The 26,346-nt window shown below is 41.5% G+C and overlaps 1 protein-coding gene and 1 non-coding gene across 2 annotated transcripts in view; both read right to left on the reverse strand.

The window, feature by feature from the left end:
- The window catches only part of NIM1K (NIM1 serine/threonine protein kinase), a 70,312-nt gene that overhangs the window by 18,951 nt on the left and 25,015 nt on the right, over positions 1–26,346 (reverse strand). Inside the window, exon 3 of the mRNA XM_032627280.1 lies at positions 1,820–2,817. Coding sequence (XP_032483171.1) covers positions 1,820–2,111 — 292 coding nt within the window. The 5' untranslated portion in view covers positions 2,112–2,817. The remainder of the gene's footprint in view (positions 1–1,819; positions 2,818–26,346) is intronic.
- On the reverse strand, positions 22,576–22,648 carry TRNAW-CCA. Its single transcript has one exon. It is a non-coding gene; the product is annotated as a tRNA-Trp (tRNA).

Below are 26,346 nucleotides of genomic sequence, written 5' to 3' on the forward strand. Positions count from 1 at the left end.
ACAGACTTGCACAATGATAGCTACCATTTATTGAGTGGCTACTCTGTGCCATGTACTTCATATATATTATTCCTAATTTCCCCAACAATTCTGAGATACGAATCATTGTCTCTATTTTACAGCGGATGCAACCGAGGACCAAAAAGGCTAAGTAATATGCATGAAGTCAGATACCGAGGAAGTGACTGAACGAGGATTTGAACAGATTTGTCTGATTCTGAAGCACATGTTTTTTCCACTATCCTATCCTCTCCACTAGAGTCTAATATCTGAACCTACACTCGGGAAGCAGTTCCAACACGCTTTGCTCAGACTTTAGCCCCTGTGACCTCTCTGCCACCACGGACACTCTCCCCTTTCTGAATTCCTCTCCTGGTTTGCCTTTATGCAACTTCTCCTCTCCACTTCCTGTTCATGTCTTCCTCTCAATTTCTGGCCCCTCATCTCCTTATGTGTTTTATGTTGTCTTTCACTCTTGCTCTAGACTATTGAAAAACAACATCTTTCCCAATTAGATGTGAATCGCAGCCCTAGAGCTGCTTTTATGAGTAACGTAATCAATGCTACTGGCTGCATTTTGTCAGCGAGGAACCTGAGGGCTCACAGGAGCGCTGTAATGTCCCCAGGTAGGTAAGGTGAGTAGGCATGAACCCAGACACTCGGGCTCAGAGCAAGATAGAAGGGGACTTGGAGCTCCAGTGACTTGGGCGTGTGTGCACGCATGTGCGTGCGTGTGTGTGTGTGTGTGTGTGTGTGTGTGTGTGTGTGTGTAGGTAGAGGAGGTTGTGGTACTTTCTCCATAGGGGCCAAACAGGGATGAGCGGGGAATGGGATTGGGGGTTGGAGAAGAAAAGAAAACAAAACTCTGACACAAGAAAGCGCAGCCCTGGAGACGTGGTGGCAGCCTGAGTGCAAGGAGAATAAATGTCAGTACGGGACTCTCAGGGAGAGGGCAGAGCCCATGGGCTTTAGGAAGTCTGTAGATTATACCGAGTTGCAGGCATTCTTTCTCTGCCCTGTGACTCCGTTACGACTATCTCCAGGCTTAGTTAGCTAAATTAGAGGTAACTTGGAGAAGTGCCCACATGGGTTGGGCAGCAAACGGCTGCTGGTCTCTCCACACAGCTCCTCTCTGAGGCCAGAGCGGTGGGCACTGCTGGGCTAGAATCCAGAGTGACCAGCAACCAAACAAGCGTGGCTATTTGGTAGCAAGCAAGGAGCTAACAACAATGAGAACTAGTACAGAGCAGACTGAAGCAGAGAAGTTCTTGAGGTCAAGTCCCTTTTCCCCAAACCTAACAGAAGCAGCAGCCTCTGGTAAGGAGGAGAGGCTGGACCCCGCTATCCACCGACCATCCGGGAGGTCCCCTGTGCCACTGGTATTGACAAACAAACACAAACAGAAGTTACAAATAAGGACCTGGAATACGAGTGGCCTTGGAATCAAGCCACACTCCCCTCCGCTTCTCCAAGGTGAAACTGGAGAGGACAGATTGCCCTCAATGCTTTAGTGAGTTCACTTGCATGCTATAGTGGGAGAGTTTTTGGAGTCAAAATCATCTAAGATTAAACTGCTAAAGCCACATTTGACATCTTTGGATCTTAGTTTCCTTATCTATAAAGTGAAATAAAAATACTGAGCTCACACCATCGCTGTGAAAATGAACTGCGGCAACAATGGACGGCGGCCGGCATAGGACTTGCACTTAGCAGGGACTCAGTGATGACACCTCACCTGCCTCCTTGGCCCTGGACTCTTAACCCGACCCCCAACCAGGTCCCAACACCCTGGGCATCACCCGTGGAGTTTGGATCCTACCTTTGGTTAGGGAGTGAATCCCGAGCTTGACCTGGGAAAAGTTCCCACTTCCGATTTCCCCTCGGATGCGGTAAAAGCCGATCCGTTTCCCCAGAGTGATCTCCCTAACCACCTTCTGGTCTTGGGACATGTCCTGCGTCAGCTTCTCAAAGGGTGTCAGCTGGCGAGGCTGTCCCTCTCCGTCCTTCTTGGTGCACTCCGTCTGACCGCCACTCTCCACGCTCTCTCGCCGGTCCCACCTGGCATAGTGGGTGTTCTCCAGGCCGCCTCCATTCACATACAAGGCAGTCATCGTCCTCCGCAGGCCCACGTTTCCATCTCAGCAGAGGCACCGATGGGGGGCAGGCTGGGGAGGGGCCGAAGGGGCCCGGCGGGTGGGAGATGGGAGTTGACTGCCAGAGCCCTGTGTCCTTGGGAGCCGGGCAAAGACTCCTGGATGTGCAACCCCCCTTCTCAGCTTCAGCCGGGGGAGGGCAGAGGCCAATGCCAGAACCGCCTACCAGCCAAGCCCGAAGCCGCCCTCACTCGAGACCTTCCTTCACGCTGAACTTCCCAGCTCTAACTGGACCATCAGGCACACGTCCAGGTACCAGAGCCGCTTCCCTGATCAGGCTCCAAGAACTTTCTGGCTGGCCGTGCCGGTGCTCTGTGGTAGGTGGCTGTGTCCCAAAACAAAGGCTCCAGTTTGCTATTTCCTTTGATGGCCAGAGAATCTTTTGCTCTGGTGTGTAAAAGCCCCGCAGAGGCCCTCAGGTCCCCGCTGCTGGCGCGTATCTCTGATCTTCTTCATTTTGCACTTTTGCTGTCAAGTTGCAGGGCCCCGGAGACCTGATAATCTGGACCCCAGGAAAGAAGAAACTTGCAAATCAGCCTTCTGGTCACACGGGCAGCCAGAGGAGGATTAAATCCCTGCAATGCCACTTTAGCCGGCCTTTATTTAGATGAGCCTTCCTCTAAGCCGTGAGCTGTCTCAAAAATTTGGTGGGTGCTACTTCATCCTAAGAACAGAGAATAAGGAAATGTATTAGCCTATGCTAATGTACAGTACGGGATTTATAATGAATGTGAAACTGCTTGGTAAGTACCAGTCTAAAAGCATGCTGCAAATTTCAGTTATGGCTCATATCAGTAGTAAATGCTTGATCACATATGATTTAGTAAGAAGAAAATGTATGCACACACACCCCTCGATCTACATTTCAGGAAAGCCCTCACAGCCTGTAAATATTTCTAGCAAAATAATTTTTCTACTTCTGTTTCTGGCTTGCTTTGAAGCCAGACTTTTAAAATAATAATACAGTAGGGAATTCCCTGCCGGTCCAGTGGTTAGGACTCCACACTTCCACTGCCGGGGGCCAGGGTTTGATCCCACGAGCCACGTGGCACGGCCAAAAAAAAAAAAAAAAAAGGAATTGGTAGGTACAGTGGAAATGTCTTTAGTAAAATCTGTCAGTTTTTCTGGTCACATCATTTCTAAAATAAAGTGACCACGATGTCAAATTTTGAAATAAAATGATAATACGATCATCATAATGACAAAGATTTCCTATCAGTTTTCAAGAGTTCTTACATTGATTCGAATAACAATGTGTTATATTTCCTTTACACTGTATGTTCTCACACACCGGCTAACTTTTTCTCCTAGGCTTATTTTCTAGGTATTTCTAATCAGGTGTCAGCCTCCAGGCCCAGCAGCTCATTTTGAAGGTTCAGAAACAGGGTAATGTTACTGCAGGGCAAAAGTCTACGGCCTCCTCAGTGATGAGAAATACTTGCCCAGCTAGAATATCTTCATGACTTTCTTCCATGCAGCCTCCAGTAAGAAATAATCACTTCCTCCCTGGATCCCCACAGCACTCTGTACAATTTCCGACAGGTCTCCTCTCCCTGAAGGTGGGAACCAGGTTTAATTCATCTCTATATCCTGCTCTTCCTCCTCTCTCCCTCAGCACGGAGCATGATGTCCTAAATAAAGTGTTTGCTAAATGTGCGCTGAACTCGATTTTTGGACTTGAACATTCCAAACCAAAAAACCCGAGCGAAAACATGAGAGATTGCCTTGGAAATGGGAATTCCCAGTTCTGTTTGATGATATCACATTCTTCCAGTTAGGTACAGAATTGCTTACACTGTAATTAAGTATGGGGTTGCTGAATAAAGAGAAACAAGGACAGGAAAGAGGAGTGGTGGGAGGCTGCCCATCACTGTGCCTATTTCTGCATGGGGGAGGGGAAGCTGGATGAAGGATAAAGGACAGAGGTTTAAAAGGGGCCAGGTATTAGTAACCACACACATCTCTAGGCTAGAGTCTGAGTAGGGTGTTTTAAAAGACATTTTAAGGTGAAAGAGCCTGAATTCGCTTGAGGAAAATCTAAGCCACTGGTTCTTAAGCCTCCTGGAGTTGCACACTCCTTTGAGATTCTGATGAAGCCTGTGACCCTATCCCCAGGAAAAAGCATGCACACCTAATCTGCATCCAGTTTTAAGGGGTTCACAGACCCTCTGAGACCCATCCCTGCGCTTCAGATTAAGAAGCTCTACAAAGATCTCCTCAGATCCCTGGCAGAAAGAGACCACACAGACAAGAAGTGGTGTAACCATTTTAATTCTGAAAGAAACTTTAGCTTCACCTACGCAAAGAGAGTAAGGCCTTTCGACAGGATGCAGTGCTCGATCGCCTTGTGTTCCTGCAGGTTCCAGGACTTCCTGGCTCTGTGTCCTTCCTGGGCCTTGCTCAGGACTCCAGGCTTGCCTCTCTCCCAGTGCCTCGCCATGGTGCTGTCATTACCAACCCCAACTAGATAAGCACCTGGAGCGCAGGAACCTGCACCTTATTCTTCGAACTCCCAGGGCTCAGCCCAGTGCCTGGAAGTTGTATGATAAGCATTTGTTGAAGAAGGAATGAATCAACCTACCAACTGATTGATCGTTACATTCAGGTATGATCTATTGAGTAGAAGTAAATATTTTATTTATAGACACATACCACTATCCCAACATTTACTTGAATTATCTCAGAAAGCTTATTTCAGTCCACATTTCCAAGGCCTGGGTTACCTTCTACTGGCCAATAGTATTCCTGGCCCCACCTTCTTGTGTAGGTGAAAGCTTAGTCTGAATTCCACCATCCAACTGAGAATTGCTACAGTACTGCTTAGAAATCCAAAGTCTGCAAATTATCATGCACTGGTTAGAGAGGGAAACAGGAGCTCTCATTCATTGTTCGAGGGTATGAATTGGTATAATTGCTTGGAGAACAACTGGCTATAGGTATTAAAGTACAAGTGTACGTATCCTTTGCCTCAGCTATTCCACTTGAATTTATCCTGCACGTACATTCACAAAGGTATACATATTTCTAATATAAAGATGGCTAGATAGATATTCACTGCTGCATTGTTCTGTAGGAAAAAACTAGACATTAATTAATTAAATGCCCGTCAGTAGGGACAAGTTAAATAAGTTACAATACATACATATACAAAAATAGTGGATTATTTGTGAAATAATTCATTGTACTTGTGAAAAAGAATGAGTTATGCTATCCAAGATACACTGTTAAGTGGTCAGTAGAGTTTATATAATGTGATATCAGAAGTATAAGAAAGAGGAGGGTATACCTGAGAAACTGGCAATATTTACTGCATTTGAGGAGGGGAGTTGTTGGACTGGGAACTAGAATGAGAGAAAGGTGTGTATTTTTCACTATTTACTCTTTTTATATGATTTACCTTTTTTCATGTGCATGTATTTACCTTTAAAGAGAAAATTAAAAATATGTAATATGTTGCCATCTTACACAATTGGTGTACAGAAAGTTTGCTTTACTTTTGGTTATACAGGGAGATTGCCACACCTGATTGTCTAATACTAATGGACTGCTTTTAAAATCAAAAGATAATTAGGGACTTCTAGTTAAATACGAATTTTATGCTTTCATTTATCTCTATTTCCTTCCAAACCCCCACAGTAGAAATAGGAGGGGAAAAAGGCATAAACCCATAAGGACAAACAGAGTAAGAGAGGTAATCGCAGATGTAAGATACCAACACATCTGGGGAAGATGGAAAGCAAATTGAGGAGTAGTTAATGACTCTGCAAAGACAGTGAAGAAAACTGCAAAACTGGACACGCCAATGAGATATACCTTTCCGAACGCTCAAGAAACTTCAAACTATAAGAGACCAACTATCTCAAAGTTTGGAGGATTGAAGCAGACCAAAAATGGGGATTGTTTGAATGTAGAGCAGTGAGAGCCCCAGCCCCTTTTCTCCTCAGAGCCAGTTTGCTACTCCCTCTGCCCACTCCCAGGCCAGCTCAGGAGCAGAAGGCACAGGACAGTCCATTAGCTCAGATCCAGTTATGGGAGCACTGTTTCCCTCTTCTCTCTGCACCCCTAAACCCTTGAGTTTCCAGAATAAAGGGAAACATGTATATAATGCCCCAGGCAGGGGATTCCTCTTTTGGTTAAAGAGAAAAGACCTCCTGAAACCCATCTTCGGAGGTTCTCCAACCCAAAACCCGCCTGACCACCTACTGTGCAGTCCTCCAGGTGCCAGTTTCACTTGCAGGCAAGGAGCTTCCAATCAGATTTAAGTGCCTTCTGCTTAGAATGAATGTCCAGCCAAGAGGTGCCAGACACCTGAGGAAAGGCTCCACAATGAAAGGAAGAAAGCATACCTACCCCCCTCGGCCGCTCGCCCATGGGGTGAGGCAGGGATTCCATGTGGCTGACAGGGTCTTTGTGCTCTGGCCACGTGTCAGGCCTGAGCCTCTGAGGTGGGAGAGTCGAGTTCAGGACATTGGTCCACCAGAGACCTCCCAGCCCCACGTAATATCAAACGGCGAAAGCTCTCCCAGAGATCTCCTTCTCAACGCTAAGACCCAGCTCCACTCGATGACCAGCAAGCTACAGTGCTGGACACCTGATGCCAAACAACTAGCAAGAGAGGAACACAACCCCACCCATTAGCAGAGAAGCTGCCCAAAATCATAATAAGGTCACAGACACCCACAAACACACCACCGGACACGGTCCTGCCTACCAGAAAGACAAGATCAGGCCTCATCCACCAGAACACAGGCAACTAGTCCCCTCCACCAGGAAGCCTACACAAGCCACTGAACCAACCTTACCCACTGGGAGCAGACACCAAAAACAACAGGAACTACAAATCTGTGGCCTGCAAAAAGGAGAACCCAAACACAGTAAGTTAAGCAAAATGAGAACACAGAGAAATACACAGCAGATGAAGGAGCAAGGTAAAAACCCACCAGACCAAACAAATGAAGAGGAAATAGGCAGTCTACCTGAAAAAGAATTCAAAGTAATGATAGTAAAGATGATCCAAAATCTTGGAAATAGAATGGAGAAAGTATAAGAAATGTTTAACAAGGACCTAGAAGAACTAAAGAGCAAACAAACAATGATGAACAACACAATAGATGAAATTAAAATTCTCTAGAAGGAATCAATAGAAGAATAACTGAGGCAGAAGAATGGATAAGTGACCTGGAAGATAAAGTAGTGGAAACAACCACCGCAGAGCAGAATAAAGACAAAAGAATGAAAAGAATTGAGGACAATCTCAGAGACCTCTGGGACAACATTAAATGCACCAAATTTCAAATTATAGGGGTCCAAAAAGAAGAGAAAAAAAAGGGACTGAGAAAATATTTGAAGAGATTATAGTTGAAAACTTCCCTAATATGGGTAAGGAAATAGTCAGTCAAGTCCAGGAAGCACAGAGAGTCCCATACAGCATAAATCCAAGGAGAAACATGCCAAGACACATATTAATAAAACTATCAAAAATTAACTACAGGGCTTCCCTGGTGGTGCAGTGGTTGAGAGTCCGCCTGCCAATGCAGGGGACACGGGTTTGTGCTCCAGTCCAGGAAGATCCCACATGCCGCGGAACGGCTGGGCCTGTGAGCCATGGCCGCTGAGCCTGTGCTCCGAAATGGGAGAGGCCACAACAGTGAGAGGCCCGCGTACTGCACAAAAAAAAAAAAAAAAAGAAAAAGTTAACTACAAAGAAAAAATATTAAAAATAGCAAGGGGGAAGCAACAGTTAACATACAAGGAAATCCCCATAAGGTTAACAGCTGATCTTTCAGCAGAAACTCTGCAAGCCAGAAGGGACAGGCAGGACATATTTAAAGTGATGAAGGAGAAAAACCTACAACCAAGATTACTCTACCCAGCAAGGATCTCATTCAGATTCGACTGAGAAATTAAAACCTTTACAGACAAGCAACAGCTAAGAGAATTCGGCACCACCAAACCAGCTCTACAACAAATGCTAAAGGAACTTCTCTAGGCAGGAAACACATGAGAAGGAAAAGACTTACAATGACAAACTCAAAACAATTAAGAAAATGGTAATAGGAACATACATATCGATAACTACCTTAAATGTAAATGGATTAAATGCTCCAACTAAAAGACACAGACTGGCTGAATGGATACAAAAACAAGACCCATATATATGCTGTCTGCAAGAGACCCACTTCAGACGTAGGGACACATACAGATTGAAAGTGAGGGGATGGAAAAAGATATTCCATGCAAATGGAAATCAAAAGAAAGCTGGAGTAGCAATTCTCATATCAGACAAAATAGACTTTAAAATAAAGACTATTAGAAGAGACAAAGAAGGACACTACATAATGATCAAGGGGTCGATCCAAGAGGAAGATATAACAATTGTAAATACTTATGCACCCAACATAGGAGCACTTTAATAAATAAGGCAAATGCTAATAGCCATAAAAAGGGAAATCGACAGTAACACATTCATAGTAGGGGACTTTAACACCCCACTTTCACCAATGGACAGATGACCCAAAATGAAAATAAATAAGGAAACAGAAGCTTTAAATGATACATTAAAGAAGATGGACTTAATTGATATTTATAGGACATACCATCCAACAACAGCAGATTACACTTTCTTCTCAAGTGCTCAGGGAACATTCTTCAGGATAGATCATATCTTGGGTCACAAATCAAGCCTTGGTAAATTTAAGAAAATTGAAATCACATCAAGTATCTTTGCTGACCACTATGCTATGAGACTAGATATCAATTACAGGAAAAAATCTGTAAAAAATACAAACACATGGAGGGTAATGAATACACTACTAAATACCAAGAGTTCACTGAAGAAATCAAAGAGGAAATCAAAAAATACCTAGAAACAAATGACAATGAAAACACGATGACCCAAAACCTATGGGATGCAACAAAAGCAGTTCTAAAAGGGAAGTTTATAGTAATACAACCCTACCTCAAGAAACAAGAAACAGCTCAAATAAACAAACTAAACTTATACCTAAAGCAATCAGAGAAAGAAGAACAAAAAACCCCCAAAGTTAGCAGAAGGAAAGAAACCATAAAGATCAGATCAGAAATAAATGAAAATGAAATGAAGGAAATGATAGCAAAGATCAATAAAACTAAAAGCTGGTTCTATAAAAAGATAAACAAAATTGATAAATTAGCCAGACTCATCAAGAAAAAAAGGGAGGAGACTCAAATCAATAGAATTAGAAATGAAAAAGAAGAAGTAACAACTGACACTGCAGAAATACAAAGGATCATGAAAGATTACTACAAGCAACTCTATGCCAATAAAATGGACAACCTGGAAGAAATGGACAAATTCTTAGAAAAGTACAACCTTCCGAGACTGAACCAGGAAGAAATAGAAAATATAAACAGACCAATAACAAACACTGAAATTGAAACACTGATTAAAAATCTTCCAACAGGGCTTCCCTGGTGGTGTAGTCGTTGAGAGTCTGCCTGCTGATGCAGGGGAGATGGGTTCGTGCCCCGGTCCGGGAAGATCCCACATGCCGCAGAGTGGCTGGGCCTATGAGCTATGGCCACTGAGCCTGCGCATCCGGAGCCTGTGCTCCGCAACTGGAGAGGCCACAACAATGAGAGGCCCGCGTACCGCAAAAAAAAAAAAAAAAAATTCTTCCAACAAACAGAAGTCCAGGACCAGATGGCTCCACAGGTGAATTCTATCAAACATTTAGAGAAGTGCTAACACCTATCCTTCTCAAACTCTTCCAAAATATAGCAGAGGGAGGAACACTCCCAAATTAATTCTATGAGGCCACATCACCCTGATACCAAAACCAGACAAAGATGCCACAAAAAAAGAAAACTACAGGCCAATATCACCGATGAACATAGATGCAAAAATACTCAACAAAATACTAGCAAACAGAATCCAACAGCACACTAAAAGGATCATACACTGTGATCAAGTGGGGTTTACCCCCAGGAATGCAAGGATTCTTCAATATATGCAAATCAATCAATGTGTTACACCATATTAACAAATTGAAAGAGAAAAACCATATGATCATCTCAATAGATGCAGAAAAAGCTTTTGACAAAATTCAACACCCATTTATGATAAAAACCCTCCAGAAAGTAGGCACAGAGGGAATTTACCTCAACATAATAAAGGCCGTATATGACAAACCCACAGCCAACATCATTCTCAATGGTGAAAAACTGAAACCATTTCCACTAAGATCAGGAATAAGACAAGGTTGCCCACTCTCACCACTATTATTCAACATAGTGTTGGAAGTTTTAGCCACAGCAATCAGAGAAGAAAAAGAAATAAAAGGAATCCAAATCGGAAAAGAAGAAGTAAAGCTGTCACTGTTTGCAGATGACATGATTCTATACATAGAAAATCCTAAAGATGCTACCAGAAAACTACTAGAGCTAATCAATGAATCTGGTAAAGTAGCAGGATATAAAATTAATGCATAGAACTCTCTAGCATTCCTATACACTACTGATGAAAAATCAGAAGGTGAAATTAAGAAAACACTCCCATTTACCATTGCAACAAAAAGAATAAAATACCCAGGAATAAACCTACCTAAGGAGACAAAAGACCTGTACTCAGAAAACTATAAGACACTGATGAAAGAAATTAAATATGATACAAACAGATGGAGAGATATATCATGTTCTTGGATTGGAAGAATCGACATTGTGGAAGTGACTATACTACCCAAAGCAATCTACAGATTCAATGCAATCCCTATCAAACTACCAATGGCATTTTTCACAGAACTAGAACAAAAATTTCACACTTTGTATGGAAACACAAAAGACCCCGAATAGCCAAAGCAATCTTGAGAAACAAAAACAGAGCTGGAGGAATCAGTATACTCCCTGACTTCAGAGTATACTACAAAGCTACAGTAATCAAGACAGTATGGTACTGGCACAAAAACAGAAATATAGATCAATGGAACAGGATAGAAAGCCCAGAGATAAACTCACACACATAGAGTCACCTTATCTTTGATAAAGGAGGCAAGAATATACAGTGGAGAAAAGACAGCCTCGTCAATAAGTGGTGCTGGGAAAACTGGACAGCTACATGTAAAAGAATGAAATTAGAACACTCCCTAACACCATACACAAAACTATACTCAAAATGGATTAAAGACCTAAATGTAAGCCCAGATACTATAAAACTCTTAGAGGAAAACATAGGCAGAACATTCCATGACATAAATCACAGCAAGATCCTTTTTGACCCACCTCCTAGAGAAATGGAAATAAAAACAAAAATAAACAAATGGAACCTAGTGAAACTTAAAAGCTTTTGCACAGCAAATGAAACCATAAACAAAACAAAAAGACAACCCTCAGAATGGGAGAAAATATTTGCAAATGAAGCAACTGACAAAGGATTAATCTCCAATATATACAAGCAGCTCATGCAGCTCAATATCAAAAAATGAAACAACCCAATCCAAAAATGGGCAGAAGACCTAAATAGACATTTCTCCAAAGAAGATATATAGATTGCCAACAAACACATGAAAGGATGCTCAACATCACTAATCATTAGAGAAATGCAAATCAAAACTACAATGAGGTATCACCTCACACCAGTCAGAATGGCCATGATCAAAAAATCTACAAACAATAAATGCTGGAGAGGGTGTGGAGAAAAGGGAACCCTGCTGCACTGTTGGTGGCAATGTAAATTGATACAGGCACTATGGAGAATAGTATGGAGGTTCCTCAAAAAACTAAAAATAGAACTACCATACGACCCAGCAATCCCACTACTGGGCATATACCCTAAGAAAACCATAATTCAAAAAGGGTCAAGTACTGCGATGTTCATTGCAGCTCTATTTACAATAGCCAAGACATGGAAGCAACCTAAGTGTCCATCGACAGATGAATGGATAAAGAAGATGTGGCACATATATACAATGGAATATTACTCAGCCATAAAAAGAAACGAAATTGAGTTATTTGAAGTGAGGTGGAGGGACCTAGAGACTGTCATACAGAGTGAAGTAAGTCAGAAAGAGAAAAAAAAATACCGTATGCTAACACATATATATGGAATCCTAACAACAACAAAAAAATGGTTCTGAAGAACCCAGGGGCAGGACAGGAATAGAGCCGCAGATGTAGAGAATGGACTTGAGGACATGGGTAAGCTGGGACAAAGTGAAAGAGTGGCATGGACATATATACACTACCAAATGTAAAGTAGATAGCTAGTGGGAAGCAGCCACATAGCACAGGGAGCTCAGCTCGGTGCTTTGTGACCACCTAGAGGGAGGGTGGGAGGGAGATGCAGGAGGGAGGAGATATGGGGATATATGTATATGTATAGCTGATTCACTTTGTTATAAAGCAGAAACTAACACACCATTGTAAAGCAATTATACTCCAATAAAGATGTTAAAAAAGAAAAAAGAAAGAAAGCATAGCCAACCAAAACAGCAGTGACTGAAAGGAACTTGAAGGAAACAGAAACCATTGCAGGAAGCAGAAGACAAAAGACAAAATACTGCATCCATAAAACAAGAACAAAATTCTAAAACTAAAGCAAACCAAAATAAAAACCCTCATAGAATAAGAAAGTTCTCTATTAGAAATTTAAATTAAGGAATTCAATCAAAGAGTTGTTTAAAAAAATCTAGAAGAGATGAACAATAGAGAAAAAAAGACAAGAAAAGGGGGTAATCAATTCATGAAGTCCAACATCTAATTATTAGAATTCCCAGACTCACACTATTGTGCTCCCAATAAACAAAGACATACGGTTTCTACTGTAATTGAATTGCCAACAAATCTCAGAAATTTCAAAATTAGTAATGAGTGAGGAAAAACTCCAGATTCTCACATATTCCAATAGAATTTTAAAAAGTAAAAGAAAAAATCCAACTAGCAAGGTAAATCCTGTTTGGCTGTGGATATTCATTTTTATTTTGCAGGATTTTTTTTCCTAAAGACTTTTCTTAGATGTCTGGAAACAGAAATCCTGATTACACGTTGTGGCATTGCTATAAATAGTTTATATTTGGACTGCTTTCTAGTAGTGTCCTAAAATATCAAGCTATATCATGTTGAAAATAAGCAATAATGGAAATTATGATATACCTAATTGCAGACGAAATCCTCCCTTTTCTTAGATGCAAGCATGGTTTGCTGTCATTTTACTCTCTGCCCTTTTGATTTTGACCAATTTTTATGGACATTAATGAGAGCTTAGAAACCCAACCAGCCAAAAATATAGAGTTGTGTCATTATAGATCAAAGCCTCTGAGGAGGCAGAATGGTCCTTAATTATTAGCTTACTGTGGATGCATAGCAACGCATTCAATAAGATTAAAGAAAACGGAGCTTACTCGGTAATTTATTTTCTTGACTTGCAACCCACTGTGAAAATAATATCAAAGAAAACCATTTCATCTTTGTTCTCTTTGTCTGAGTTTAAATTACAAAACTTCTGGGCAAGGCTCTCAGACAACCTCTTCCTTGGTTGGCAAGGCCAGGCACTGGGCTGCTTAGAAAATAGCTGGGTTTTCTCTATGTGTGAAAACAGAAGGCGAGGACAGCCAAAGCCCACATAATCCTCCTCAGACATGGTGGACCCTCGGGGGAGATCATTAGCAAACATGCTTCATTTGAAAATCTATTTTAACATTTAAAAATTATTTGCACCATATTAGCTTTTGGCCCTAGCTTTTTATTCCTCAGCATATTTGTCAGGATCCCCATGGGAGGGGAGTTGGGGGTGGTGGCAGCTGGGAAACTTTGAAGCAAATGGAAAATGAATGTGAACTGGTTCTGCCCTAGTGATGAACAGCAGCACGGCTCCTGACACGCCCTCTTGCCCCACTTGATCTCACAAGCTACTTTCCCAGCCAGGAGGCTGGGGTCTCCCCATTCCGCTTACACTCACATCCATGGCCAGTCCACCCAGGCTGATGGGCTTACATCAGCTCTTCCCTCACTGAGCTCTACCTCACTTGAGGTTCTCTTGACCATCAAGGTCACAGACGCAAATGCCCAGGAGGGCCGTACAGGTGTTCAATGGGGCTTAGTGGAGCCCCCATGCCCAGCATGACGAGGCAGCCCAGGCTCAGCAACAGCCTGGGTAGCCATGCTGGAAGGCAGGCTTACTTTTTCCAAGCCTTTTAATTCTTTAAAGGCAACTGGAAATCAATAAATTTTTGGTCAACTCTCTCAATTTTTAAATGGTGGCTTAAATATTTTAAAAACACTGTGTGGCCTAGTGAAACTGAACCTTCAGGCCAGATTTGGCCGTCAGGTTGCTAATTTGCCAATTCTGCTCTAGGTTTTATAGGAACATCATCAGAAAAAAAGGGGATGGCAGTCCATAGGTCCATAGTCAAACACATCTGGGAATGGTACATATTACACCCTTCTTAGATATTTGTATTAGTAACTCATGATCTTCTGGTGTTTAAAACACACACAAATAAAATCTATTTTTTGTTTGTGTTTGTTTGTTTAATTCAGTGTCCTCCAAGTTTATTTGACCATTGAATTCATTCTTCTTTTTTTTCTAATATATTTCTTTCTTTCTTCACTTTTTGGCTGCGTTGTTTTTTTCATTGCTGGGCGCGGGCTTTCTCTAGCTGTGGTGAGCAGGGGGCTACTCTTCTTTGTGGTGCACGGGCTTCTCATTGCATTGGCATCTCTTGTTGCGGAGCACGGACTCTAGGCTTGCGGGCTTCAGTAGTTGTGGCTCGCAGGCTCAGTAGTTGTGGCGCACAGGCTTAGTCACTCCACGGCATGTGGGATCTTCCCGGACCAGGGCTCGAACCTGTGTCCCCTGCATTGGCAGGCAGATTCTTAACCACTGTGCCACTAGGGAAGTCCCACCATCGAATTCATTCTTACAAATCTTTTTCTGGCATTTTCTTACAACTCTGACTTCAGAGTTAGATAAGCTATAAAATCCTCAATTAACTGTCAGTTAAATAGCTGTAAGAATTTAGGTCCCAAAAGGAAGATTATGAAAACAATTCAGTATAGAATGAAACAGAAAACAGAGTAGTGGAGTTTAATCCACAAATGTAGCCAGCTGGGTGGGAAGGGCCCACCTCTGTGAGGTCTAGGATAACATAGTAGTTTCTTAGTGATTAAGGTTTTTTTTGTTTGTTTATTTTTTGTTCTTTTGCCACACCATGTGGCTTGCAGGATCTCAGTTCCCCAACCAGGGATTGAACCCGGACCAGGCCAGGGCAGTGAAAGCCTGTAATCCTAACCACTAGGCTGCCAGGGAACTCCCTTCAATTAAGTATCTTTTAACCTTGGGAAGATTTAGCAGCAAAACCAGAAATGTTTAAGAGACTCAAATCCCATATTATTAATATTTTTGTCTTGATGAACCTGTATTAAACTGGTATTTTATATACTTGTAATGTGAAGAAAATTGGCATAATAAAGTAACAAAATAGATTTGTGACTCTAATTTAAAATGAAGAATTGAATAATTGACTTTGGTGGTTTCATGTTGAAATTTTACTGTTTATAAGCAGCATTGGAACATATTTAAGAGAACTTAAGGTTTACCCTGTTTGTATGCTTATCATTATATTTATAAGAATTATTAGTATTCTAAAAGTTATTTTTTCTAATCAAATAAAGTACTTTAAAAGGAAATGAAATAGATTAAATTATAAAGGCAGTTTAAAATGCTAAAAACGGTTTAATTAGGTTTTTAATAGGATAAACATTAATCTTTAAAAATGATTGTTAGATTAAATAATATGTCTGGAATTTGTTTCAAAATAATGAGTGGAGAAAATGATAGGAATTTAAATGTAACAAGACTGACCCATGAATTGATTTTTTTTTTTTTTTTTGCGGTATGCGGGCCTCTCACTGTTGTGGCCTCTCCCATTGCGGAGCACAGGCTCCGGACGCGCAGGCTCAGCGGCCATGGCTCACGGGTCCAGCCGCTCTGCGGCATGTGGGATCTTCCCGGACCGGGGCACGAACCCATGTCCCCTGCATCGGCAGGCGGACTCTCAACCACTGCGCCACCAGGGAAACCCTGAACTGATCATTTTTGAAGCTGGGTGATGAGCACGTGGAGGTTTATAACGTTCTTTGCACCATTTTTGTATCCGTATTAAATTTTTCTATAATGCAATTTTAAAATTTGTTAAAATCTACTAGATCAAAAATATGTTTGTAATTTTATAATGCTAGGTATTTTACAACAGACAACAGTGAAATGGATGAATAAGTGAATGAATGGATGAATGACATGACAACCCTGTGAGGTAAGGTACTGTCACTTCCTTTTCACAGATTAAAACGAAAAACAAAACTAAGGCCAACTGAAATTAAGAAAGTTGCCCTTAATGTTTTGACTGTTAGCTCCAAGAGCGTGGAGACTGTATATTTAAGTTAACCTTACAACATGTGAAACCAGGAATTTCAAACACATGAGGAAGAGAATGGGGTCAAGTTCCAGAAGCAACATGGCAGAAACTCAGGCCCTTCCCCATAAAGATATGAATCTCAGTTATAATTCACTTCCAAAACACAGATCTTCCCAGCTCTTCTGAGGGAGCATGGTTGCCTCCATACAAATAAGGAATGGCATTAAGGTACAGAATGAAACCATGGGTTGAATCACAAGCAGGTGGCCCTGAGCAGAAAAACAAAATGTATTCTACATCTCCTCAGGAATAACTAATTTAGGAAACACAGTACAGGAACACTCATGCCTCTTTGCAGCTCGTGGTTTATTTTTAAGGGATTAAAAATATTTGCAAGTCAAAGCAGACACTGCTCTTCTGCTGCCTTATAACTTTCTTCAACTCTAATGTAGTGTGTTCACTAAGAAGCAGGAGCGACGTTTGAGTGATGGCCATAGGGGGTGTTCGAAAAAACATTTTTTTCTCTTTGAGCAGAACTCAAGAAAGTCTATCATGGCAGGAGGGCTGCAGTGCTACGGTCATGGAGGAGGGCAGCATTTCAGAATAAAAGCTCTTACTTTCACCATCATAAAAAATTCAAATTTCAAGTAAAATTTGAAACCTTTACTAAGATCCTCCCATCCATCATAAGTGATCCCTTTACATTCTACAAGAAACACATCTGAGGATTCTTAAATTGTTACCCAGCAGTGGAGGTACGTGATGGGTGCTGGTGGCAGGGGACAAGGGGATGAATTCCAAAGCATTTGTAGGAAAAGAAAGCCCTCCTGAAGTCCAAAAGTCACATTGCCCCCCTCTGGACCTTTGTAGTCTTCACGCAAGTGAGATGATTAAAACCCCATAAGCCTGAATGAACCTGCTGAAATAGGATAGTCGAATTCCTTTTTCCCCTCACAAACAATTCAGAAAGCCAGATTTGAAGGTTTCTAATAGAGGTATTAGAAGACAACCTAGGAAGGGAGAAAGGGCAAAGGGCATCAAAGGAGTAGGTGTTGACATGGGGGTGGGGCTGAACTCAGGAAGTTTGACTCATAATTTTATCTCCATTATTCCCCCCATATAACACGTACTACTAGCTATCCTTTCCCAAGTGCCTACTATGTGCCAGGAACCAAATTTTAAAAATACTTCTGACAACCCTTCCAGCCAGGCCTAGAATATCTGTGTCTCTAGTGGTTCCTGCTTAGCACCACAGTTTTGCCTTTTCCTCTCTAAGTTTTCCCCAACCTGTGAAGACGGCTCCTTTCCCATTTCCTTCTAGAAGCATACTTTAAGTACTCCTGACCACACTGCCACTCTCCTGTGGCACCCGAGATCTGTATCCACAGTCTGGTCCTTGACTTCACATTTCTTCCATTTCATTTGTGTGAATCAAGCCCCCTCGCAGCTCTCCTCAAAAGCAGGGTCCGCTTGCGGGGGTCACGTCCATTCCCCTAGGTTCCCCACCACCTAGGACAGTGCTGCTCACACTGGGCTTGACGACTCAAATGATGACTTTATCTCCACCTGGTTTCTCTGTAGGGGAAATGGCTCGTACTTTGGGTAGCAATCTCTCATATTTACTCTAAAGTAGGAAAACCAAGCTTCTGACTTTCTTCTCCAGACTTGCTCTCACATACTGGGGACTGGCAACACATCCTTCTAGCTAAAGCCGAAAACCTGGACTCCTCTTTTTATCTTATATCTCATGTTCAATCTGTCAGCAGATCTCACTGGCTCTATTTTCAAAATATATCCAGAACACAATCCCTTTATCCCATTACTACCCAAACCACAGTCATCCCAGTATTACCATTGAGTCCAAGCCACCAACAGCTTTTGATTGGATTATAGTTACAGTCTCTGCAGCTGGTCTCAGAGCTTCTGTTTTATCTGGCACCCACCAGCCAGGTAAGATAGAAGCTTGGAGACCAGCTCAGACATCGTCTGTTTCAAACAGAGCATCCAGGAAGATCCTTCTAAAAGACGTCAGATCATGTCACTTCTCTACTCAAAACCCTTGGATGGCTTCCCTTCTCACTCAGAGTAAAAGCTAAGACCCTTAAAATGGCCTTCAAGGCTCAGCCCAATGTGATCCCCTTCTTCTTTGATGTCATCTCTTCCAATCTCCACCTCACTCACTCCACCCAGCCACACTGGTCTTCTCACTCTTACTGGAGGGCACCAGGCCTACTCCTCTGCAAATTCCTACTGATACTTTAAGGATCATTTTAGGTGTTACCTCTTTCAGGTGGCTTGTGTACCTACACACCTAAACCAGGTGGAGTTCTCTTTTGTACTTCCCACATCTGTGGCTAGCACTGTGATTTTCTCCACCTCTTTGTACTATTATGACTTCTACGTTGACTGTCTCTCTCATAAATCAGATTGTAAGCTCCTTCAGGGTAGTGATCATATTTGACTTATACGGACTATATTCATAAGAGCTACAGTAATTGAGACAGTGTCTAAGGATAGACCAAAGAATCAAAAGAGAGTCCAGGAATTGACCCATATATACGGTCAATTGATTTTCTACCAAGGCGCCAAGCGAATTCAGTGGGGAAAGGCAAGTCTTTTTTAACAAATGGTGCTGGATCTACTGGATGTCTGTGTAAATAAAAGTTGAACCTTGACCTTTATCCCACACCAGGCACAAAAATTAATCTGAGATATGTCATTGACTTAAACATAAAACCTAATACCATAAAGCTTCTAGAAGTATATCTCCAGGACTTTGAAGTAGGGCAAGTTTTTTGGACTGGATACAAAAACCACAAACAGTAAGAGGGGAAAAAAATTTGATAAGTTTGACTTCATCAGCATTTAAAATTTACGGGTATCAAAAGATACCATTAAGAAAACCAGCAGACAGATCACAGACTAGATTATATATCCAGGACTCTAAACAGTATTTGGCACACAATAAGAGCTCAATTAAATATTTGTTGAGCAAATGTATAAAAGACCTGGCTCTTTTCCACCAGAATACATGGATATTCTAGCGGGTACAGCCAGCTGAGGTGTCAATATCCTACGACTATTGAGTGGGCAGTGCTAGTTAGAGGGGAAATCTATCTTATAGGAGGAAGAAAAGTTATCAAGATTCACTAGTAGAACTGAAATGTGTCGTCAGCAAATTTAGGAGAATGTGTACAGGGCACCAGGACCTGTAGAAAATCAGACAAAATAAGGTGTGAATAACAGTAGAACACTCACATAAGGAAATTAGCTAAAAACAGAGGAAGAATTTCACCAAATGGAGCAGAAGGCATATGCCTCATTCTTAGTTGCCTGGGTAATGCTAATGATTTTATAATGAGAAACACAGATGCTGTAACTAGCAAATAAAGCTGAAGCTACAAGTGATCTACCGGAGATCGTAAGAGGATTGAGAGTTCTATCACAGGCAAACGGTGAGGTCAGGAAGGGAAAATTTTTAGTTAAAAAAGGGCAAAATTGATCCTGCACACTTGAGACTGCTTCTGGACATGGCATAGACCCAGGCTGACTGTACATTCTGGTTTGCCTAATACTGTCCAGGCGTTTCCCAATGTGATTAATATTACCTCCTTTTTTTATTCTCAAAAGTGTCATTGGGGCTTCCCTGGTGGCACAGTGGTTGAGAGTCCACTGCCGATGCAGGGGACACGGGTTTGTGCCCCGGTCCGGGAAGATCCCACATGCCGCGGAGTGGCTGGGCCCGTGAGCCATGGCCACTGAACCTGTGCGTCCGGAGCCTGTGCTCCGCAATGGGAGAGGCCACAACAGTGAGAGGCCCGCGTACCGCAAAAAAAAAAAAAAAAGCGTCATCGTTTGGATGATATATAATGTGGTCATTTTACTTAAATGTGTTATTTCTTCCTCTTACTTTGGATAGTTAATGAGGATAAATAATTGTGTAGCTGCATATCCACTGTTATTTGTTTTACCTGATAGCATCCCTCCCTGGAAGGCACCTCAGGCCAAATAAGAGTGAGTGCTCACTTTCCTGACGACCAGTGTAAGACTGTGTTGACAAATGTATAACCTGATGTTTAGACTGCTTCCCTGCTCCTTGCTGTAACCAGGTGAGTTCGGCAGTAGAAGTCTTCAGTGTAATTATTTTGAATTAACATAGCTCTAGTCTACTCCTAAAACCACTAATTATATCAATACTTTCTTTTAAAGACATGGAAACCAAGGCATGAAATGATCTGGTTAAATGACTTGTCTGGGATCATTCAGGGTGAAAAATCTAGATAAGACTCCTATTTATGATAAATGTATTTTCAGCTCACTATCACCACCATCATTCATTCATTTAGCAAACATTTATTAAACACCTATTATGTGCCAAAAACCCCCTCTCCACATGATGAGTTTACTAAGGCTCCAACGACCTGGACACTCACTGTGCATGCCTGACTTAAAATAGGCGATCTGCTGCTGAGATAAGCACATTGGGTACCAATGTTCGGTGTTTAAAGTGTGTTCTATGCTTCAACTGAGAAAATTGACTGGAAGGGACCCTGCAGTTCTACAGTAAGACAAATCTTAATTGTACAAGTGAACTTTAAGGGTCCAAGCAATGCAAGTGGGTTATGGAACGCTTATGGGGAATAGGGGAGTAGGGGGGAAGGGGCGGTTCTTGCATTCAGCGATGGAAATAAACATCCAACCTTTTTACTGTATGTTTCTAATCTAAAGATTTTTTTTTAAACCTTAAAAAAGAATCTTTCATGACGCTGCTCTTTTACATGATACAACCAGCTAGGAACAGTCATTAATTAGTGTTTTGAATGGCTCATATATTTACATTAGAAACATCACCTTTGGTGTCTTTGATTCCTGAGTCCATTGATCTGCCATGGCTTTGAAATCTCAGGCAGGAATTCATTCAGATCAACCTAATTTGAAAGAAAAGCAACTCTTTCCTGCCCTCTGAATTATCCATCCAGGGGGCTCCTCTCTGTTCTGGTAACCTCTGGAGTAAAGCCGGTTTTTCAGAGGTAGAAAACAGCTCTTTACCACAGTAACCACAAAACAAAATGAAATAAATATATATAAGAAGAGACTTGTTGCTTCTCATTCGCTCAAGCTGTAAAATAAATAAATACATATATACATAATTGGCTGCTACTAAGGAGAAGCCTAGATAGATATGTAGTATGGAAAATGGGAAGTCTAAAATTTTATTGAAATTTACTGATAATCTCAACTATTCTAGTCTTTGGTAACAATTATTACATCAATAATAATAGTTAGCTCTTACATAATATAATACATAAGATGGGGTGGGCACTATTCTAGGGGCTTTATGTGTATTAACCATTTAATCCTTACATGAATTCTCGGTTTTACAGAAAGGGAGGTCAGGCGACTCCACCCATCCAGGATTCAAGCCCAGGCAGGGAGGCTCCAGTCTCAGGGCTCATCTTCACCACCACAGCGGGCTATATAGTTATCTCCAGAATGTTTTTACGATACAGTAATTTTTTATGTCTAGGACTTAATATTTGGCATAAGGAAAGCTGAACACTTTGTTCTATGCAAGCTTTCAATAAATGTTGTGGGTGAATGAGTGAGTATACAAATGTAGAAGATCACAGGTTTTCTCTCAGTTGCCTCTGCCAATCACTAATAATTTTCTTCTTCCCCTTCTCACTGCCCACCCTCCACCCTACCAGCTTGGTTAATGATAAATTTATTCTGTCTTCCCTCTGCTCAGTCTTAACCAGTAGGCTTGCACTTCTCATCCTTCAGTAATTGGACATCCTGCTTAGGACCCACAAAGGGAGTAGGTGGTCCAGGCAGTCCAGTGGGGATGTGGGACACAAGGTGAGACCCCAGGAGAAGCACCAGTTTAGAGCCAGAGGCACTGAGAAGAGACAGAGATTGTATTCATTTGGGGAACACAGGGACTTCTTTTTTTAAAAAAAAATATTTTATTTATTTGGCTGCGCCAGGTCTTAGGTGCCGCAGGCGGGATCTTAGTTGCGGCAAACGGGATCTAGTTCCCTGACCAGGGATCGAACCTGGGCCCCCTGCATTTGGAGCACAGAGTCTTAACCACTGGACCACCAGGGAAGTCCCAACACAGGGACTTCTAAGACTGAAACTCTCTTGCCTCATCCTCCAAGATCTGCACCAGCCATAGGATGCATCATTCATTCATTCAACATTTATTGAGCATCTGCTATATGCCAACACCGTGTTAAGCCTCAGACACATATGGCACTGAATAAGAAAGACACTCTCACTTCTTCTCATTATGATTATTACCTCTCCCCCAATACACACAACTCACGCAACCTTATTCTCTTAATCTTAATCTCTTCATTACTCATCTCTACATCTTATTGGGACTGTCTCTCTCTGGGACTTCATTGATTGTCTGTATGGAGATCATTATTCATTCATTTATATATTAAATGAGCATCTACTATGTGACAAACACTGTTCTAGGTGCAGGGGATATGATAACGAAGCAAAGTAGAGAGGGTTTCTTCACTCAAGGGGTTTGTAATAATCCTCAAGTCTATCTACACTTGCTATCCTTTCTTCTCTCAGCTTCTTTAAAAGACATTAAATCATATAAATGAATAATTATAACAATATGCTGTTTTATTTTTAATATATAAAGATACAATAGTTATAACAATAATAGTACAACAAAGAGGAGGAGGGAATGGAGCTATAAAGGAGTAAAGTTTCTTGATTTCACTAAAATTGAGTTAGTATAAATATAAACTAGGTTCTGGGAGTTCCCTGGTGGTCTAGTGTTAAGATTTGTGTCGAGAATCTATAAATAAAATAACTCAATTAAAAATAAAAAGATAACACAAAAAATAACTCAAATAAAAAGACAAATAACCCAATTAAAAATGGGCAAAGGGGACTTCCCTGGTGGTGCAGTGGTAGGAATCCACCTGCCAATGCAGGGGACACGGGTTTGAGCCCTGGTCCGGGAAGATCCCACATGCCACGGAGCAATAAGCCCGTGTGCCACAACTACTGAGCCTGTGTGCCACAACTACTGAAGCCCGTGTGCCTACGGACTCTCAACCACTGCGCCACCAGGGAAGCCCGAGTAGCCCCTGTTTGCCGCAACTAGAAAAAGCCTGGGTGAAGCAACAAAGTCACAACGCAGCCAAAAGTAAATAAATACATTTATTTAAAAATAAATAAAAATAATAAAAAATAAAAATGGGCAAAGGATCTAAATAGATATTTCTCCAAAGAAGATATACAGATGGCCACTAAAAACATATAAAGATGCTCAACGTCATGAGCCATCAGGGAATGCAAAACCACAATGAGATACCCCTTCACACCCAATAGGATGGCTAGAATAAAAAAGACAGGTAATAACAAGTGTTAGAGAGGATGTGGAGGAACTGAAAACTTCATACACTGTTGGTGGGAATGTGAAATGGTGCAGCGCCTTGAAAAACAATCTGTCAGTTTTTAAGACAGTTGAATATAGTTATCTCATAAACTAGCAATTCCTCTCCTAGGTATATACCTTAGAGAAATGAAAACATGTCCACACAAAAACTTATATACAAATGTTCATAGCAGCATAATTCATAATAGCTAAAAAGTAGAAACAACCCAAATATCCATCAACTGATGAATGGATAAATAAAATAGCTCCATTCCCTCCTCCTCTTTGTTGTACTATTATTGTTACAACTATTGTATCTTTATATGTTAAAAATAAAACAACATATTGTTATAATTATTCATTTATATGATTTTTATTTTATTTATTTTATTTATTTTTATTCATCAATAAAAAGAAATGAAGTACTGACATACGTACAGCAAGGACAAACCTTGAAAACATTCTGCTAGGTGAAAGAAGCAGTCATAAAGGACCGTATATTGTATGATCCCATTTACATGAAGTGTTCAGAATAGGCAAATCTATAGCAACAGAAAGTAGATTAGTGGTTGGCTAGGGCTTAGAGGGAGGAGTTGGGGACACTGGCTAAGCAGAGCAACATTTCTTTTTAGGGTAATGAAAATATTCTAAAATTGATTGTGGTGATGTAAATATGCACAGCTCTGTGAATATACTAAAAGTCATTGAACTGTATACTTTAAATGAGTCAATTGTATGGTATTTGAATTACATCTTAATAAAGTTGTTAAAATACATTTGAAACAATTAAGAGAATTAAAATGTTACACTAGAAAATATTCACTTAATGCAAACTACCCAGCCAGCTGCCTTCAAATCTTTTTCCTACTACCTTGACCATATTTTTGGATTACATTCAACCTTCTGATTCCAGACCATTCATGTTCCCTTTCTGCCATTCACATTTCTGCGCATATCTTCCATCCTAGCTCACTTTCTGTTTTTTGGCTGCGCCGCACGGCATGTGAAACCTTAGTTCCAGGACCTGGGATTGAACCTGCACCCCCTGCAGTGGAAAAGTGCAGAGTCTTAACTACTGGACCACCAGGGAAGTCCCTCCAGCTTGCATTTTTTTTTTTTTTTTTTTTTTTTGCGGTACGCGGGCCTCTTACTGTTGTGGCCTCTCCCGTTGCGGAGCACAGGCTCCGGACGCGCAGGCCCAGCGGCCATGGCTCACGGGCCTAGCCGCTCCGTGGCACGTGGGATCTTCCTGGACCGGGTCACGAACCCGTGTCCCCTGCATCGGCAGGCGGACTCCCAACCACTGCGCCACCAGGGAAGCTCCAGCTTGCATTCTTAACAGCTATCTCCCCTTTCAGACTTTTATTTAGATCTTGCCTGCTGTTCTTTGCCTACACTGTCCAAAATGACTAGAACAAAGAATTACAGAATGTTAGAAACGGAGGACACTTCAGTGGTCCTTCCCTCCCAGCCCTTCACTTTAGGGCTTAGGAGACAAGGGCCAGAGAGATTACATGACTAGTCCCTAGTTCCCAAAATACTTCGTCTTTGGCCCACCTCTTCCAAAAAGCCTTCATTCATTAAGTGAACACTTCCTTATCTTTCTACCCAATCTCTGACACCATTCTTTATTCTACTACTGAACTGTACCAAATGCATTGATCTCAAGATGTCATTCACATTCAAACACAAATTTTGCATCCCAGAGGGGAAAAAGCAGCGCTTTTATCTCCATGGCTACTATATCTGCCAGCTCAGCTGCTGTAGCTTTTTCTTCTTCTGTTGTCATGAACAATTTAAAATTCATAGGAGTATGGACACCAAGGGGGGAAAGCGGGGATGGTGGTGGGGTGGGGTGGTGGGGTGGGTGGTGGGGGTAGGGGGGATGAACTGGGAGATTGGGATTGACATGTATACACGAATATGTATAAAATAGATAACTAATAAGAACCTGCTGTATAAAAAAAATAAAATAAACTTTCAATAAAATAAAAGAAAATTCATAGGAGGCTGGCCTCAAACCAACCAGGAGCAAACACAGGGAAAACCCCCCACCCGGTTTCCATAAAGGACATTCCCTCAACTTACTTCACAGAAAACCATTCCTAAGGTCTTCAGTAAAGAGCAATTTAGCCCATAGAAAATACAGCATCTCCACATTTTTAAATGCTCTCGGGAAAGAAAATGGTAATAAAGGGTATTTACATGTCGATACCAGTAGGTATACCAGGATCAAAGATTAGTTGTTTTTTTAAATCAACTAAATATTCATCTTGATGAGAAATAGAACATCCTCTAGGGAGGCAGGAAATTCATAAATATGTAGGTATAAGCAGTCATTCTGGATTTTACATGAAGAGAAAATACATTAATACCAAACTGGCCTTCCGTGTGAAGG

This window comes from Phocoena sinus, chromosome 3 (assembly GCF_008692025.1).
Source record: "Phocoena sinus isolate mPhoSin1 chromosome 3, mPhoSin1.pri, whole genome shotgun sequence".
NCBI lineage: Eukaryota > Metazoa > Chordata > Mammalia > Artiodactyla > Phocoenidae > Phocoena > Phocoena sinus.